Genomic DNA, 18,098 nt, shown 5'->3' with positions numbered 1-18,098 from the left:
AGTTATTCTGAATCATATTCATTTCTTTTAGATCAGGGCTATATATTTAGTTTTCAACTCAGCTTTTAAAGATATATTTGGATAAGTGTATCTAAGTGCGCATTTCCACTTTAGGTTATGTGTATAATTTAGTTCCATTAATCTCTTTCTTAAGCGCTGATCCCCCAGACTTCCAGCGGCAGGAGAAGGCAGTGGTATTGCGAGAGCCAGAAAGCGAGAGGGAGAGAGAGGGGGTAGAGAGGAGAGCGGAGGGAGGGACAGGGGGACCAAAGAGAGATTGCGTAAATTAAAATCCTTTTAATCTCCTTATAAAATCATTTACTTAATTCATCTGTCAAAGCATGTCAATATGTGGCGCACTGATTTGTTGCTGGGTGTGCGTGTGTGCATTTGCATCTGTCTGTTGTCATGCATGGCCCTGTGCCTCTGCCTCCAACTGACCTGCTGGTGTCCCATATGAGGAGGTGTTGTTCTTTGTCCCAGTAAGGCCTATCTGTCAGTCTGTCAGCTGATAAGGAGACACGCACACATGCACTTTTTTATTTTTTTTTCATTTCGCTTTGGCCTATGAAGACTGCGATCATTCCAGCAGTGGATCGGTCTTGTGAGGACAGAGAGAGAGATCGGGGCGAGCGGGAGGTAGTGAGAAAGGAGAAGGAGGGGGTGGGGGGTGTGAGGGGGGTGCGCTTTTGTCTGACACCAGCACTCAGGGGTCCGCTGGACAAATGCATATACGCATGAACAGGCCCGGCGCAGTCACTGTAAAAGCGCCGTGTTCATTTGCAGTTTGGAGAAAGAGAAAAAAAGTATGGAAAATGCAATTACACACACTTTACATTTGTGTGAAATACGCAAGATCAGAGCAACGAAAGAGCGCCGAAGACTTTGATTTATCCTCTGTTCCATGTGGTCTGTTTGTGTTTGTTGGTGTCATAGGTCAATCACCCTCAATGTGGCAGAGGAGTGGTAAGGAGGACTCCACCAGCTGGGGCTAAATAGACAACACACTTCAATGCAATTAGCTTACACATTATATTGTAGTCTACTTCGTATAATAAGGTGGTCTGGAGTGAAAAGCACAGATTTTTAAAGCAAGGATAGTGATCTCATAAAAGACTATAAACTTATTTTATCCTTTCGCTCTCTTCTTGTTCTAGCCACCTGCATTTAACAGTCAAGCTCTATCTTTCACTTAAAATAATGTAATGGTCATTTTATTTAAGAAGAAAGAATATGGACTTTAGACTTGCGATATATTATCACATTTGAATTTGTCGCTGTGGTTTTATGCGAATAATCAGCACAGTTCTATTGGTCAGGTATTGAACAGCTTCAGATCGGGATGTCCCATGTATGTGTGCATTGGTGCGTGTGTGTTTGTGTGTCCATCATGCCGTGCTCAGGGCTAATGCAGACCTCTCAGTCCTAATCGGAGGAGACAGCGGAGACCGGGCCACAATGGGGCAGATTTAGATGGAGAGGTGCGGCGTGTGGGTAGAAGTTAAACAGGAAGATTGTGTGAAAAGGGCCACAGTTCTTTGCGACTTCGAAATTTCTTTTTCAAAACTTTGGGGGAAAGGAATGCATGGCCCTTCTGCATATTGAGGCCTTCTGTGCGTGCAATTTGGAAGTATGCAAAGATTATAAAAATATGAAAATAAGTGAATGAGTACGTTGACGGTGAATATTTTTTTCTCATTCTCTGCATGTGTTGTGTGATGGAATGAAAGGGCCGACCAGCTAATCAAATTTTTGTCATTTTTATATTTCATGCTTTTTGGTATATTTTCCATAACATAAGATCTAAGTCACGATCTGGAGAAACGTAATATAACTGAATAATGTTTTTTAAAAATCTATTTGGATTGCATTATGGCATACATTACAAACGTGCGGAGATTAAAACAATTATGCTTGCGTTGTTTTAGCTGAAGAGGACTCCATTTTTCATAGTATATTTACATTAGGATTTAAGGAGATAATCCACTTTATCTTGGCCGCCATACACAGAGACACATGTATAGGCTAATTTCACACCTCTTCTGCCCATAGTTGCATGGTGCCACGCTCATGATCCGCATCTTTCTTCACCTCCGCACATAATTCCTTTTGCTTTTATCTTTCACCCCCTCTTACCCCCAAGCCCACCCCTCACACACACTCTCTCCCTCCCCGTGAGCCCCTCCCTTATGGAGCTGTCACCTTTCTGCACCCGCTCAGTCCCTATTAAGGCCGACAGCCCATCTGCCGCCTGCCCCGCTAACAGCTCCCGTCGCTAACGCTAACATGCACACACATCCACTCTCACACACACGCAGGTGACGGAATGCTGCATCAAATCCCACCTGTCCCCCTTGTGTGTATATTAGTGTTATTCCTAGATATATATTTAGAAATTGTTTTGGAAAGTTGATATTTTGCAGTACTATTTTCATTTTTACTGTGTGGGATTTGTTCTGCAAGGAAATCAAAATTTCGTTATGCGTACATTGTGTTGCAAAAGTATTGTCAGTCTCGTTAACAGTGGCATCAGCACTTATTGGTTTCCAGATTACAGCGATGTATAAAAGGAACTTTTATTTTTACCAAAGATTACATCAGTGACTTGAAAAGTTCCATCAACTGTGATAATCTTGGAGTAATTCAGTTTATTAAAAGTATTTGTGAATCATTGTTACTTGTTTTTAGTCCTAGCTTTCAGAAGTGAGTTCAAATAATAAGGTTATTGGATTGAACATGTTTTTCCAATGTTGCTTCCTTATCCAATACTAACCAATCTATACATTCACGCCTTACTTGCTATGCTCTGGTCTGACTCTAGGGGTAATTAGCTAGACCAGGATCACCGATGTATGTGTATGTATGCATGTGTGTGTCTCTGCGCATGTGTGTGTCGTTGCAATATGTTGTGGCATTTGCTCCCTAAAGGAAAAGGTGCATTTTTGCATTAACAAGAATGGCAAGTGTCTCATCAATCACTGCATCACCATGTCTTCCACTGCTCACACACACGCACAGGCGGACACACACACACACACACACACACACACACACACGTACACACACCAGTACAGCTCCATGGTCATTCTGTTCACAGATGGGCCAGCAACACATGAGCGAACCACTGAGCATCGCATCAAGACACCCACAACCTTTTCGCTTCCTCCCTTCCCGTACACACCAAATCCAGTGTGCGTGTAGCAGGTGAATCGTGCAAGAGGCGTGGTCGCGATTGGATATACACCTCATTAAATTGAACTTTTGGTGTCATACCTTGGACCGGTGCAACCCTATAGGACACTCCCAATAAAACGGCAGTATTAAGTGTTGTCTGTCTATATAGCATCGTGATACCGCAACCAAAGCCAATAAGTGTCTGAAGCAGCAGCAGCGAGCGGGATATTGATTCCTCCTATTCACCAGAGTGGAACTAAAACCTACATCTTACACAGACGGGCCTCCACCTCTCAGGACAGGAGGAACTCTGGGAGGAGAGAGGAGGGAACATCAAAAGGTGTATGGCAAAGCTAATTGGTCCATTTGGCTGTCTGTCTCAAGCTCTCACCTCATCACCTTCGTTACAAAATCTGATGTTCTCAATCAGTATTTAGAAATGTTTTTATACCTGAATGTGTAGAGTTGTTGGTGTTTAAAATATGTAAATTATATACTAAAAGAAATTTCAGAAAATACTTGACATAATTTTATGCTATCAACAACATGTTCTACACATATTTGCAATACTTACTTGATTATGGTGGTTCATGAAAATCTCTTTAATATATTGCAACTTTTTTACAACACCAACATTTGCTTTGTTTTTTCCCATGCATTTTAATTACAAGATTTGATCAAACACTGATTTCAAGTCCATAACCTGTGATGACCTTATCACCCCAGCAGCAGCCTCTCTCCTGACAGCAGCGGTGAGCTTGATTGACAGGTAGTGGGTCCCTCCTCTGGCGCTTTTACTGTTAGATTCTCCCAGTCCAAAGAGGCTATAGATCAGGTCAAAATGTACCAAAGAAAAACTCAGCCAGCTTGTCCCTCATACTTAATTGCGCAGGTGCCTGAGACAAATACACCCCCCTCGACAGTCATTTCTTTAAAAAAATTGGGCACTGCTGAAAGTCCGGCTTTGCTTTGTCCTGTTTTTCTGTGGTGCTTGTGAATGGTCAGCATGTTTTCCTGTTGTCTGTTGACATCTCTCTATATCGTGGCATACACACTATCTGAAATTTCACTTACTTTCTCTTGTATTGTGTTTTGCTGTGTGATTTTTCATTTTTCCTTGTCATTCTGCCTCTGCTCCAGAATGAACTTATCGAAGGGGCCCTTGGTGAACAGCAGCAGTGAAGATAACTCCAAGTCCACTTTTAGTAAATGCGGCGCTGGCGCCTGGAGGATGCACCAGAGCTACGATCCGCTGGAGGCCAACCACATGAGAGACGCACATGCCCTCTACAACCCCAGGTAAGGCTGCAAAACACTGCACAGAAGAGAGAGGGGAAGAGAGGAAGAGGAAAACCATACTAAAAATCTACCTCTTCAGAAGAGTCTGTGGGAGTTTAGTTCAGGTTTCCACAAAAGCCACATTTGACCTCCATAAACCTCAGATGAAAGAGGAAGAAAAGGCCAGCACTGGATGACATCAAGCAGTTTTTATAACAGTGAAAGTGAATCTATGTGTGTGGTCTTGAAGGGTCCAGAAAGAACAGGGCTTTTTGTTATTAATCTACAGCAATTAAGATACGGAATAAACTATAATTGGCATAATTTTATGTTGATTTAATTTGATCCTTTTGGTCACCTATTTAAAACCTAAACATTTTAATCGCTCACTGATCTCTTACCATTGACCATGCCAGTCAATGCTACGTATTTGACACAAGGGCACTTCGATTCCAAGTATGAATTCATGTCACCGGATCTAATTAACTTGACATTTAAAGTTATTTCCAGTATTTTAGCATGCATTAATTTTATGTTGATATTATGTAAAAATACACTGTGTTTTATGTTTAAACATCACACGGCATTCTTTTTTCTGACATTGTTCATTTTTCAGTCATTCCCTAAAGAATGACATATGACGTGAATATAAAGTTATATTTATGTGCGTGTCTTATGTGTAATTTGGTACTTTATGCAAATATCTTTATAATAATGGTAGCACTGGTTCAAGAAAACAATTCAGAACTGTATTTAATTATGCTGTATTGCAGTGGAAATAGTTAGTGTTTTTCTCCTGTGTATCTTGTAAATCATTATTATTGATTAGCGTGTTGTTAGTCCCAATAATTTAAAATATATAAACATTTGTGTGGGTGTGTCAGTGTCCGCTGTACACTGCAATGCCTCAGTCCAATAGGATTTCAGGGTTAGTCTGGGTCAAGCCAATTAGAGGTCTGGCAAGTGATTCTCCCACAGATTTTCAGCCAATCACAGAGTAGCGTGCTGCAGCGTGGATGTGTGTTTGTGTGTGTGTGCGTTGGCGGGCACGAAGGTGAGGTGACAAAAGGCGCAGAGGTTTGCCAGGGGCTCGCCTGTCACGCCATGGGCCCTGTTCAGCCTCACCACCGGTTCACAGGCACAGCTGGCAAATCCACAATCTGATCACACACATTCAACTTCACAGAAAAGTAAAGGTAAAGAATTTATTAGCAAAAAAGAATTTTAGTTGCAAAAAAGTATTTTAAAAATCTGACTCAATGACTCAAATAGTCATCATCTGCATGCTGTCTTGCAGATTTGCTGACATCTTGCATACAATTTATGTTTATAGGGTTAGGCAAAATGACCTTTTCAGTTTGTAATATTTCACTTTTGTTTTTTCCTCTTGACTATGCCAAATGACCGAACAGCTACACTCATTAACTAACTACTGTAACTGTAAGCATTAAAATACATTAGTTAAGTTTATTGTTTATTTATCAGGGACATGAATGCACATGCACATAAAATCTGTGGCCTACACCAAACAGCAAATATGTTTGTGCCAGTTATAAAAAAATAAAAAAAAAATTCCACTTGCATTTCCTGTTGATGAAGTCGATGTCAAAAATGCCGTATAGATTGTCCTTTGTATATTAGAATAAGATGCATTTGTCATACATTATTTATATGTTTTGTTCATTCAGTTATACCAAAAAGTAACAGTGTTCTTTAATGTATTGTCCACCTATCACTATCTTAAGATGGCCCATTCTGGTCTCACAAAACTAAATATTTTCATAGCATCCCTAACACAGTTGTCTGGCTGTCAGTATGTTACTAATTTTTATAGATAGAATACCATAAAGCTCTTATAAATGTATATCGTATGATATTAAATAAAAACATGTCTGATTTTGTAGAAATTTTTTAATCTGTTTTTGGACGCCTGCAGTTTTTATTGGACAGCGACAATATTATTCCTCCTTTTATTTAGGCCATCAAACCATGGGAATGTGATTAATGTCAGCCAGTCAGAGTACACACACACACACACACACAGCCTCTCTCCCTCTCGTCGCTGTAAACTGAGCTCAATGTAATCATAATGATAAAGCAGATTGCCTTAACACACAGATGGGCCTCACAACAGCTGTGTGTGTCTGTGTGTGTCTGTGTGTGTGGAAGTGTGGACAACGCTGATTGGATTGCAGATTTATAGAAGAGGATTACTGCCCCCGCTCACAGAGACAGAACAGGAGCGAGGAGAAGAGAGAGATGGCTTCAGACACTCACCTCTCATTAACTTCCTCCCCCCTCGCCCCTGTACCCATCCTCAAATACACACAGTAAAAACCACAGTGAGGTTCAAGTGAAAGATTTTTAAACAAATGTATGCTGACTAATTATTTCAAATTTATTAAAAAGTTTTTTCTGGACCAAAAAGTTAAACATGTTTGCTTCCAAAACTTCTCTGTAGACACCAGGCGTAGACAATGCACAACAAAGAAGTTTTTTTTTTTACTTTTTTATTTAGTTCATAATGTTGTTGTTTGTTTGTTTGTTTTTTTTAACACTGTAGCTACCACTTTAAAAAACAAAAATCATACTCACTTTGATATCTTAATACATGGAATTATTCAATCTTTCCATCCCCGATTCTAGTTTGGTTTAAACTTTCTTTAGTGCAAAGTATAGCATGACACCTCACATTTATGTCTTATAACAATGTAAAGAGCAATACAAAGTCAGTCTGAATACATAATAGCCAACAAGATGCCAGGGAGGAGCAGAGGCCGGCAGAAAAACAGCCACAGTGGCCACTCCAGTAAACCTGATTATAAGTGGATGTGAATTAGATTCCCTAACAGATGGTGCAGGAGCGGAGCTATGAGGTGCATCGGCCAGCAGTGCAGAGGGGGGGACGGATGCACACAGGAACACGGGATAGTGTGCTGGTATTATTTATATATAATTTTTACATTACATTTTAGATTGCCAAAAATACTGACTGAAATATAAACTGCTAACAGTAATCATACAACCCTTTCTGGGAGTTGCCTTGGTCACTTTTTTTTTTTTTCCTGAACTGTGTACTCAGCTGGATGCATTTACTGATTTGTTGTTTTTATTTTTGTGTGACATTTGTTTTGGCTAGTGGGTTCAGAGCCTTATATCTCATCATTAATACAATTCAAACCTCAATATAAAACTTATATTGCTTTAGTTTCAAATTAGCTTATTTTCTTTTAGATCATTCTTTGATCCTGTTTGCAGTATAGAGAACCAATTGAAAGTGCAATACATTGAGCGTTTCCACTCTCTTACAAGGCAGCGTGCATTATTGTACACACAGGGAGCACAGCCTCTGCCCGTGCGCCTGTGATGGATAGGTGTAAATCATCACAATCCTGTAGTGACAGCCCAATTTCCCCAAATCTGATCTGCTTAAAGAATGCAGCGATGATGGCCGCTCGCTCCAGTCTGTGCTCCCTCACTCCTTCTCTCCTCCAGCATTTCGTATTCCCACATTCTCACCATTCACCTCCACAAATCCAACAGCATTATACAGCACACACTTTTCCATTCTGGGCTTGTCTCTTTTTCTCTTTCGACCCCTCTTCATGTTCCACTCACTTCTGTGTCACATTTAAAAGCCCTGTCATATTTACTTGAGAGGAAATCCTCTTTCACCATCTGCTTAATAAAATATGTTTTTAATCCCATGTGGATATTTTTTGCTAGATCAGTTTGTATGGAGGTAGAATGGTGGTGGGGACTTGTGCATAAATATACATGTGTAAAAATGCCTAAATAGCAAGTCAAGGTAAAGTCATAAATTTAATGCAAAGTCACATAACTTTTGGAAAACAGCAAGCAGTTTGCTCAGATTTATGAGTTTACTAACTCTTAACAACCCATTGCACGACTAGACACAGTCTATTTAGAAAACTGGATTCATATTGATTTACGAAAGTCTAAAAAATTGGAAAGTGGTTTGTTGTTGTTTTATGCAAACCAGCATCACCAGTGTAACAGTTTGGAAGCTGTGTGTTACACCAGCTCCAGTAAAAACAATGGCACACAGCCGATAAAGGAGACAGGGAAAAGAGGGATATAGAAGGAGAGACAAAGGGAAAAGAAGGCCCAGAGAGAGCAAGACATGGTGACAAAGATAGTAACTGGCAGCTACACACTTATCAGACACTGTTCACAAGAAAATGACCTAAATCATCAAGATTCTCATCTGATGCACACTCCCACTTCTCCTGCACTCTGTACTGCTTTCTGTTCCTGAATAGACTTCACAAAGCAAATTGTAGCTCTGATTTAAGTTATTTCAACTAAAACTAAAAAATGGAGACCTTTGCAACATGCATTTTGTGCAGATAGAAGACACATACTGTAGAACACAGGATATGGCACATGATTCTTAATCAATAGCCTCAGCTGAGCCTGTGTGGACCCCCACTGGTTATCCATCCACATCTACACAACACATAAACTTTACAAGCCCCTGGTTCTGTCATAACAGCTTTAGCTGCACGCCTCCTCTCTCTGCGTCTTATTACACCTCCGCACTGATGCCTGGATAAAGTACAGGGGGATTGCCACTTTAGTGTCAGCTTTTGACGTTGGGATTTCTATCTCAGAGCTCCACACATTGAAGAATATACAGACTTGTCTTCTGTACTGGCCTTTACTGCCGGTGGTCGACAATGGGCCGTCACCCCATTGGGCAGAATGGGTTTTAGCCATTATCACATTGATTGTATGTAATCAGGGGTTTATTCCACAGCCAATGAAGTGAATTACAGGTTTCCCGCCCGACTAACACTGTAACAATTGATCTGCTCCTGGCGTGCGCATGTATATTTGTGCGCTGTAGTGTGTGCGTCTGAGAGCAGCACAAACAGCACTGAGGTGGAGAGAGACAGAGATTGAGACCCAAAGAGAGGAGGAAGCACAGTGCAGGAGGGAGCTCGCCCGGTAGGTGGGAGAGTGCTAAAGATTGACTGTCACTGCGGGAGTTGGATGTTTTTTTATTCATTTTTGTGTCCCTGAAAACAACTATAATCTTCTCCACACAGTCTATGGAGTCGCTTAACACAATACACACACACGCACCAACTGACTGCGCTCAAGTTTCAGGTCTGCAAGAGTATTTCTGCACTAACGTATACATTGTAGAAAAAGTATTACACCAACAAAATATAGAAACATAACTGAAATTGACTTGCGCATAAATTAACTAGCAATTCAACAAATAGCAAGAACACAGCTGTAGAACCAATTTTGTCCATGATGAAACAATTGCATTCATGTAAATGTAAATGTATTTGACTTCTACTAAATTATTCCCTTACATTTAATTCAATGCATTTTAAACTCTTCTTTGTCCCCCCAGAAGCACTGCTGGTATCATCGAGATAGAACTGTGTTAGGTCTCCTCTCTCTTTTTTTGCTTATTGCACCGAGTGTTCTTATCAGCATCGGAAGCACAATGCTCAGTGTGATGGAAAGGTATTAGCCAATCCCTGGTAGCTACATTGTCAGCACTTCTTTCTGTCTCTTCTCCTGCCACTTACCTTACCTACAATTTTATTCTCTTTGTGTTTTAAACAATTTATAGTGTTGCGTTACTTTTGCATTTGTGAAACTATAGCAATACACAGGTAAAGGGAGCATGCTATACACTATTTTCTGATCGATGTTATAATGTTGTTTTCTTATCACAAACATACCCAGAGTTGTGTTTTGTTTCATTCACACATATGTAACACACAAATCCTTCACATTTAGGAGATCTTCTCTCGAACAGAAAACATTTTGTGATGTCATGTGGTAATACAGGAAGTGCTCCACTGTAAACTCCATACACCTTCAATGGAATCATTTAGATAATTTAAGGTCTGCAGTTTTCTCTCTCTTTTTCTAAACAAAAGGTAAAGCTGTTAACAAGAAAAATATCACTTCATGACATCACACAGTGGAAGAGAGCATTTTGAGCTCTGGAGATGTAGACACACTAATAATGCAGGTTTACCGTGTGAATGAAATAAAATACAGCTCCAGGTATATTTCTGAGGAGGTAATATTAACATGACTTATAGCTCAAAAGGATCTGTGTATTAAGAATAAGAATAACCTTTGACCAAAAATGGTCTAAAGTCCTCAAATGGCATCTACAACAAGGAACTAAAACCCATACAAAGCCTTTTTACATATTATGCAAAATGTAGATGTTTAAAGCACTGTTGAAATGGGATCAAATGGTGGACCAAACCTTTGAATTTCTCAGACTGAAATGAAACTATAGCTTCCAAAATGATGGCTCCTCCTGGGGGAAACAGTTTAGAGTTATTTGAACACAGTGGATTGTATGTAATAAAAGAGAGTGAGTGACAAAAACACAGGGCCGAGGCTGAGAGTAGCTGGTCTAATGCGATGATTATATGTTTGTGGGGGCACAGCTCAGCTCACTGGCCTAATGACAGCTTGTCACCAAAGTGTCCCTTTAAACGCACCAAACACTGCCTTTTCTCTTTCTGTGGGGTCCTCTATTTTGTCTGTTTCACCTATAGGTTCAGTGAGGACAATAACAACAGCAGTTACCAGTTAGTTTGGTAGTAGAGGGTACATGGTGGTTGCAGTCTTACCAAACAGCAAGCTGACTGTAGGTTTTAACCATGAGATAGCCAACATATAATCTCATAGTTGAGATATTTTGGGCATGTTAGCTCACACCATCTAATATTAAGGATCACAGATAATCTAAATCATCCATAGTCCCTAATGTTAGACCTGTGGCTCATACATACTTGTAGTGTAGTTTATTAAAACAAAAAGTGTGTTCTTTCACTCTCATCAATTTAGTAAGTAAATTTCTGACAAAAATAAACAGTATATTTTAATCAGGTAATTTTTATGTCTGAAACTGCATAATTATCTTTCAGTTACAGCAATAAACTGTATAAAACCATTCCTTAGTTCTAATTTATTCTTAATCTGATTACTACAATGTTTTCCCATAATCATCCCATTATGTTCTCGACTCAACCCTCTCTTCTTATTAAAATACAAAAAGAAACACTTTATTTCCCCTCTTTATTTAATCTCTTTAACCACTTTAAACGCAGTGCATTGATAAAATAAAAGAGGTTGTGCCTTGCTTTTCTGCGCACTCTGTTCTGTGGAGCAGACAAGCACAATAAGACTGCTCCTTCAGCAGTGAGCCATCGCTACATAGCTCCATAATTATACTGATAACATACATACATAAATGCATTCAACCTCTCACTCAGCACCGCACACTGCTCTGATTTCTTAATCTTCTTTGCTCTGCTCGTCTCTGCACACACATGTTCATTCTGCTTCTTTCTATTCCTCCCCCTTTGACTGCCATTATTTTTCATTTATAAGCAGAGTAAAGGGGGAGCCGGAGCCTAGTGCACAGATATGAGCACGGCTGGAGGAAGAGAGTGAGACTGGAAAAAGGAAAAGAGGAAAAAGAAGAGGGGAGTGTGTGATATCTGGTGGCAGTTGAACTCTTTCACTTAATGGTACTCAGAGGGATGGCGCCTGCAGGGAGTGAATAAAGAGGGAGAAGGGACAGATTAAATCATCACCTGAACGTCATCTACATAAATGAGACTAGTTTTTTTGTGCCTCCACAGCTCTCCTGTGGCCAATGTGTGCTTTAGACATTTTGATGTCTTTATCAGTATTGTATTTTACTTCAATCTGGTAAACCATTGACATTTTCTTTAGATCTAGGTGACCAAAAACTAAGGCCATTAGCAGGTTAAGAGACAACCCTCCACCGCTCTGTGTGAGGATATGGAAAGGCTTTTGAGGAATCAAATAAAGCCATTTCGTACAAAGCTAAAATAATTTGAATGACAAATTATTATATATTAAACATGAGTAGATGATCTAGACACATCTTCAACACAAATACTTGTAACACTTATGACAGATGAATTATGCATAGTAAAATACACTGCACTGTGTCTTAAAATGCATTCCAATTCTTGAAGTCCAAATAATGTGTTTGTCTGTCTTCAGTCGTTCCTTGTATTGTGTGAGTTGGGGGTATTGCAGCAACACCTCCTCGTCAGGTCACTGCTGTTTTTATGGGCCTCTGTAGAACAGGGATCTTTTACAGGCCGACTGGACTTTAGAAGCCCCTCGTTTAGCTGCATCCTGCCTTAATTAAAAACCCCTTTTGTGCTTTCTACCTTTTACAATGGAATGAGAGGCAGAAAGAAGGGCTGAGATGGAGGGATAGACTGAGGTAATGCAAAAGGGAAGAGAGTAAGACAGAGTAGGCAGACAGGGGAAAGACTGAGAGATGCAATGAATGGGAAGTGATAGGGATCCAGGGCACATAGATAGTAAGGGAGACAAAAGGAGGGGTGGAGAGATACGGACACAGAGAAGATAGCTGTTAATTACAACTGCCATTAACAAGTCACCAGTCAGCCTCCTTGGGGAGTGTAATAGAAAAAACATGAGAGTCAAGAGACAGGGAGAAATCCATGCTGTTATGTTTAGACATGTGTCTGTTTCTTGGTCTTTGTATTGTTGTGAGCTGAGCCTTGTTTTACCTGCTCGTATGTGTGCTGTGTCTGTGGATGATTGAGCAGCAGAGAGGCTGCTTACTGATTACCTTCATGTAGAACAAGCCACTATTGACCGGAGAGTGACGGATGAGCACCGTAAGCATGTATGTGTTTGTCTCTGTGGGGTGTATTACAGAGCAGATATCATGAACACTCCTTCAGATTTGTACTCACTCACTGAGATGTATTAAATACTTTTTATTATCAGTGTTAATGTTTTGTGTTTTTTTCCAATTGTCTTGTTCTTCCAGGCTTCTCTGCAGAATGTCTAGTAAGGAGCGCCACCTAGAGTCCAACTGTCCATCCTCGTATATAAAGACTGAGCCCTCCAGTCCTGCGTCTCTCACCGACAGTCTGAACCACCACTCTCCTGGTGGCTCCAGTGACGCCTCTGGCTCCTATTCGTCCACCATGAACGGCCATCCAAACGGCTTAGATTCGCCCAGCCTCTACGGGTCCAATGCAGGCCCCCTGGGACCTGCTGGTGGTCCTGGATCAAAGCGCTATGAGGACTGTTCTTCAACAATTGGGGAAGATTCACAAATTAAGTGCGAGTACATGCTAAATTCAATGCCCAAAAGACTGTGTCTAGTGTGTGGGGACATCGCATCAGGGTACCACTACGGAGTGGCATCATGTGAGGCCTGCAAGGCATTTTTCAAGCGTACCATTCAAGGTTGGTCCTCGTTTTGTTTAGTTCAAATATTTATTGTCCTAATTGACAAATAGCTAAGTGAATGAATTTTCCTCCTATTTTAATATTGTAGAGTTTTATTAGAAACGGTCACCAAAGGCACTTTGTCTATAGGCATTATAATCCCTCTTTTTCAATACATGAGGGGTTTGTTTTATTTTTAACAGTCGGTCACAAGACGCAAGCCAAGGTGAGATCCAGGACATATGATGGAAGCCTGAGGCCAGATGTGAACCCAGATTTTTATAGAGCACATTTCTGCTTAAAGAGTCCTGGTCTATTTTCACTGCCCTCTCTTTGTAATATTCCCTTTACCCATATATATGCACATAATTATCTCACTTTAGATTATCCCCACCAACTCTCGACCATGACCCCTTCATCAACAGCACGGGGCGATTTCTCCATCGTGTTTGCATTAGCAAATTTTGTGGCTAATGCCAGACTGTGAGACTGTTTACGATAAGCCTGTTGTTTAGGTGATAAGGTAAAGTAGGCGGGAGGTCACAGGTCATGTCTCAGGGTTAGAAGTTCAGGTAAGGGGTAAAGGAGAGACAGGATATATCGTAATCCACATGATGAGAAGAGTGGCAGATATTAGACCCAGTAATCCCATGCTTGTCCCGTACAAAGCAATTTCACATATTTGGGTTCTATACTGGAACTGCTAAAGAGTATCTTCAAATTAAACTAAAAAAGTAGTTGTTAATAATGATACTTGTGAGAGATCAGATTCTAACCTTGCGCTGCAGTCAATAATTCGGCAACAGAGGCTCTGAGTTACCAGTACCAAGCCTTTCAAAGAAGTGTTTTTTATTGGTGAGGGCATCTGGTTTAAAACATATGCCCAGTATGAAAAATACATCATCAGCTCATTTATTCTGGCTACATTGAGAGACTCTCGTTTGCAAAGTACAGTTATCACACTACTTCAGAACTAAGTTATTTTATATACATCACTAAATTCCACCATTATAACAACTCAAACCAGGTAACCAGTCTTCTAACATTAACATTGATCCATTGAGTCCTGCAGTCTGTCAGTCATATCAGACCTATCTATACAGTATGTCCCTTTCTTTCTGTCCCGATAAGCAGCTTTCCCCAGTAAACCTCCAGAGAGAACCCGACAGCCTAGAAGACGAGTAAAAGTCTTAACATTTGTGGCTAGACAGTGACCACCACCTCACTGTGCAGCCAGGACCTGTCTGTGTTTATTATGGAAGCAGATCAGAACACATGGCAATCCCCACCAAGAGATTTGAAGCCTGGGACAGACGCGCAGAGATAAAAGGCCAGGCTCATTCACACATAGACACCAGCACATGAATAGAGCGTGACCTTGTAATCACTCCATATGTAGGTTTAACCCCTAATTCACTGCCCATTGCTGTTGTATCTAATAGTTGACCAATTCCACCTGTCTCATTTCATTTAAAGGGCTTGTTAAAGGTCATATAGGTGAGAGTGAGGCGCAGATTAAATACGAGATCCCAGCAAACATATAGATATGATGCCGTGATGACAGTAACCTATAGAGCTTGTTTGGTGTATGACCTTGGATAGGTTTAAACCGTTGTGGTGTGCACCCTTTGTGTTGTTGCCTCATTTTTTCTCTATTTGTAATCCGGGCTTCTCCCATAGTGGACATGTGGCAGATCAGGTATGCTGTAGCTGTAGGTTAGTGGTTGGGTCAATGCCAGGCACGCAACCATTTCTTTGGGATAATATTTATAAAGTGTTACATTTTAGCTCTACATTAATATTGAATTGCTTTGCTTTATAAAAATAATTGAAGTGCATATAAAAGATATCTTACAGAACAAGATATATATGCAAAAGTCAAATAACTATAACCAATTTCTAAGCAAAGAAATCCTCAAATGCAAATGGTATTGAAAATTGAGTTGCAAAGTTTCAAAAAACAAAATTTGAGATGTTTTTCAACCTGATACTGCTTTAATTCACCTAACATTGGTTTGGATGGACGATTGAATTTCCCTGTGACAAATGGGTCATGACATTATCGCTGGCTCTATCCCTGGCCAAACTTATTCATCGTATTTTCAGTTGTGAGTTTTCCTCCTTACCTGTGTGTGGCCTTGTGCTCATCCATGTAAATTAGTACAGGTTTTATGTGTATGCCGTGTACATATGCTTGTGTTTATGTATGGCAAAGAGTGGGGCTGCACATTTTGGCTTGAAAGCAAGGCTGGGCTCAGATGGGCAGTGGCAGGCATATTGGTGTGTTTCAAGCCATTAGCCAATAAAACTGCAGGTAATCACCAAAAAAACACCTCCAGCTGGACAGGGAGGACAGCGCGGGGCGAGTGGGGGTTGAGGTAGAGGATCGGACAGGAAGGCAAGGAGAGAGCGAGAGAGCGACGAAGAGGGTCCAGGCACCGGGCACATGGACTTTGGAGGAAATGTGTGGTTTGTGTGTTTATGTCGCAGCAGGGGGGAAGTGGCTGTGGCAGCTGCTGTTGCTGTGGCGTCAGTCCAGAGGCACCTGACAACCTGCATCTATCACTCCCTTATTGAGAGAGTGGGATAAAGGGAGAGGGGAGGAGGGCTAGGTATGGGGGGAAAAAAGGACAGGACAATGTAAGAGAGCTAGTCAGACAAATATGCATTTGTGAGATGGAATCAGAATTACCATTATTTATCACAGTAAATAATTTTTGTTAAGAAATGCAGCAAACCAGAGGAAGAAATATACATATGCAAAATGAAGTTAAGAAAACTATTATATTAGTGTAAGAGAAAAAAAATACATTTGGTCTTTTTATAAATATAAAAATATCACATTTATCTTACATTCTGAGTGACTCTCTTAGTGATACATCAGCACTGCAGGAAATGGGCAATGGGATAGAATTCTGGTTACAATGTGTAGGTGTCCTGTCCAAAACAATAGAAAAGAAAGCTTACAAATAGTACCATTCATTCAGGGTCATTCAGACCCTGTGTCTGTGTAAGTGGTCAATTGTCATGCAGCAGGTGGACATACTCACACATCTCAAAGGAGATTGCAGGGGATTTGAACCCTCTTGTACCATTCTCCCATACATACACACATACACACACACGCACACACACGTGCGCGCGCACACACTCACACACACACTTGTGAACTGGTATGTGGCAGAAATACAACTTCTCCTTTCTCAGCACATATCATGGGGCATATAATATCAGGTTTTATATTTATATGCCCCAAGTATTGTTAAATGATTGTTGCAGTGGATGTGGTCCATTACTGAGCTTCTGTTCGCAGTAGCTCATATAAACCTTAGTTCTAACAAGACATCTAATTGGATTAAACTGCTCCACATGTATCATCACCATGTTGAGTATAGAGCTTACTAAAAAATCCCTTTGAGTTCATTTAACAGACTGCAGGAGTCCCATTTAGCATGTTTAGCCCTTATTTTAACTAACAAGGCCAATTAATGGGCATCTTGTTAGCCATTAGAAGACACTTGTGCATTTAGCCTCTTTCTGGGCTAACCAGCCCTCTTAATCAGGCCCGTAATGAGAAACATCCTTCGCAGAGCAGCAGTCAATAGTAATCACTGTTTACTTTCTTTCAGAGGGAGATGCATGGGCTTACTGCAGTACTGTAGTTGTGAGGCCATAGAAAACACTGTGCACTGTGCCTTTGAAGGTGGCTACAGGTAGAAAAATTGGATTTTATGGGAAAAGAAGAGGTTGGAAAAGAAAGTATGTTGTAGACAATAATGGCCCATTGACTGAGCATTGAGCTATTCACTTCTTTAGTCCTAAAAGCTGTATTAACCTCACTCTAAGTGTTGTTAGAAGTTGCCCAGGTTGAACAGTTAATAGCCTTAGTTTAACTAATAAACTTAGTGTGAGCTACTTGTGTTTCCATGCCTGTGTTGCACGCAATTGCTTAGTTAATTGGCGTGACAGCATGTTTAGGAATAATTTTCTCTTTATTCTATCTATTATTCTTTTTGTTCTGTAATATTTACATCTAGTCTTAGCTGTTTTTTTCTTGTATTTAAATGTCTCTGTAAATGTTCTGGTTGTCATTAATGTATGTACCAACAGTATTTTCTGTTCATTTTACAGGTAACATTGAATACAGCTGTCCAGCCACTAATGAGTGCGAGATCACAAAGAGGAGACGCAAGTCGTGCCAGGCCTGCCGCTTCATGAAGTGTCTGACAGTGGGCATGCTGAGAGAGGGTAGGGGAAAAGGTCTCTTCTTCTTCTTCTACTGCCACAGTTTATGTATAACCCTTAACACTGTCTAAACGCACCCACACTATTGTTAGTTTTGCATTGCCATGTTGACTCCGCTTCTCCCTTTCCTTCTCATC

At 40.5% G+C, this 18,098-nt stretch overlaps 1 protein-coding gene across 4 annotated transcripts in view; it reads left to right on the top strand.

Moving 5' to 3' along the window:
* The window catches only part of esrrga (estrogen-related receptor gamma a), an 86,791-nt gene that overhangs the window by 43,875 nt on the left and 24,818 nt on the right, over positions 1 to 18,098 (top strand). The window contains exons 1-4 of one of the 4 annotated variants that reach the window (XM_055154619.1): positions 4,379 to 4,473; positions 13,310 to 13,738; positions 14,577 to 14,584; positions 17,848 to 17,964. In XM_055154619.1, the coding sequence (XP_055010594.1) occupies positions 4,406 to 4,473; positions 13,310 to 13,738; positions 14,577 to 14,584; positions 17,848 to 17,964 (622 nt within the window). In that variant the 5' untranslated portion in view covers positions 4,379 to 4,405. Of the gene's footprint in view, positions 1 to 4,314; positions 4,474 to 5,796; positions 5,809 to 13,309; positions 13,739 to 14,576; positions 14,585 to 17,847; positions 17,977 to 18,098 lie in introns of those variants that run through there. The other 3 variants (XM_055154620.1, XM_055154618.1, XM_055154621.1) reach the window with 3 other exon arrangements.

This window comes from Boleophthalmus pectinirostris, unplaced genomic scaffold (assembly GCF_026225935.1).
Source record: "Boleophthalmus pectinirostris isolate CB_2022bp ecotype Guang Dong unplaced genomic scaffold, ASM2622593v1 HiC_scaffold_19, whole genome shotgun sequence".
Classification (NCBI taxonomy): domain Eukaryota; kingdom Metazoa; phylum Chordata; class Actinopteri; order Gobiiformes; family Gobiidae; genus Boleophthalmus; species Boleophthalmus pectinirostris.
The sequence above is the reverse complement of the archived record's forward strand: the minus strand, read 5'-3'. Positions and strand labels throughout refer to the sequence as shown.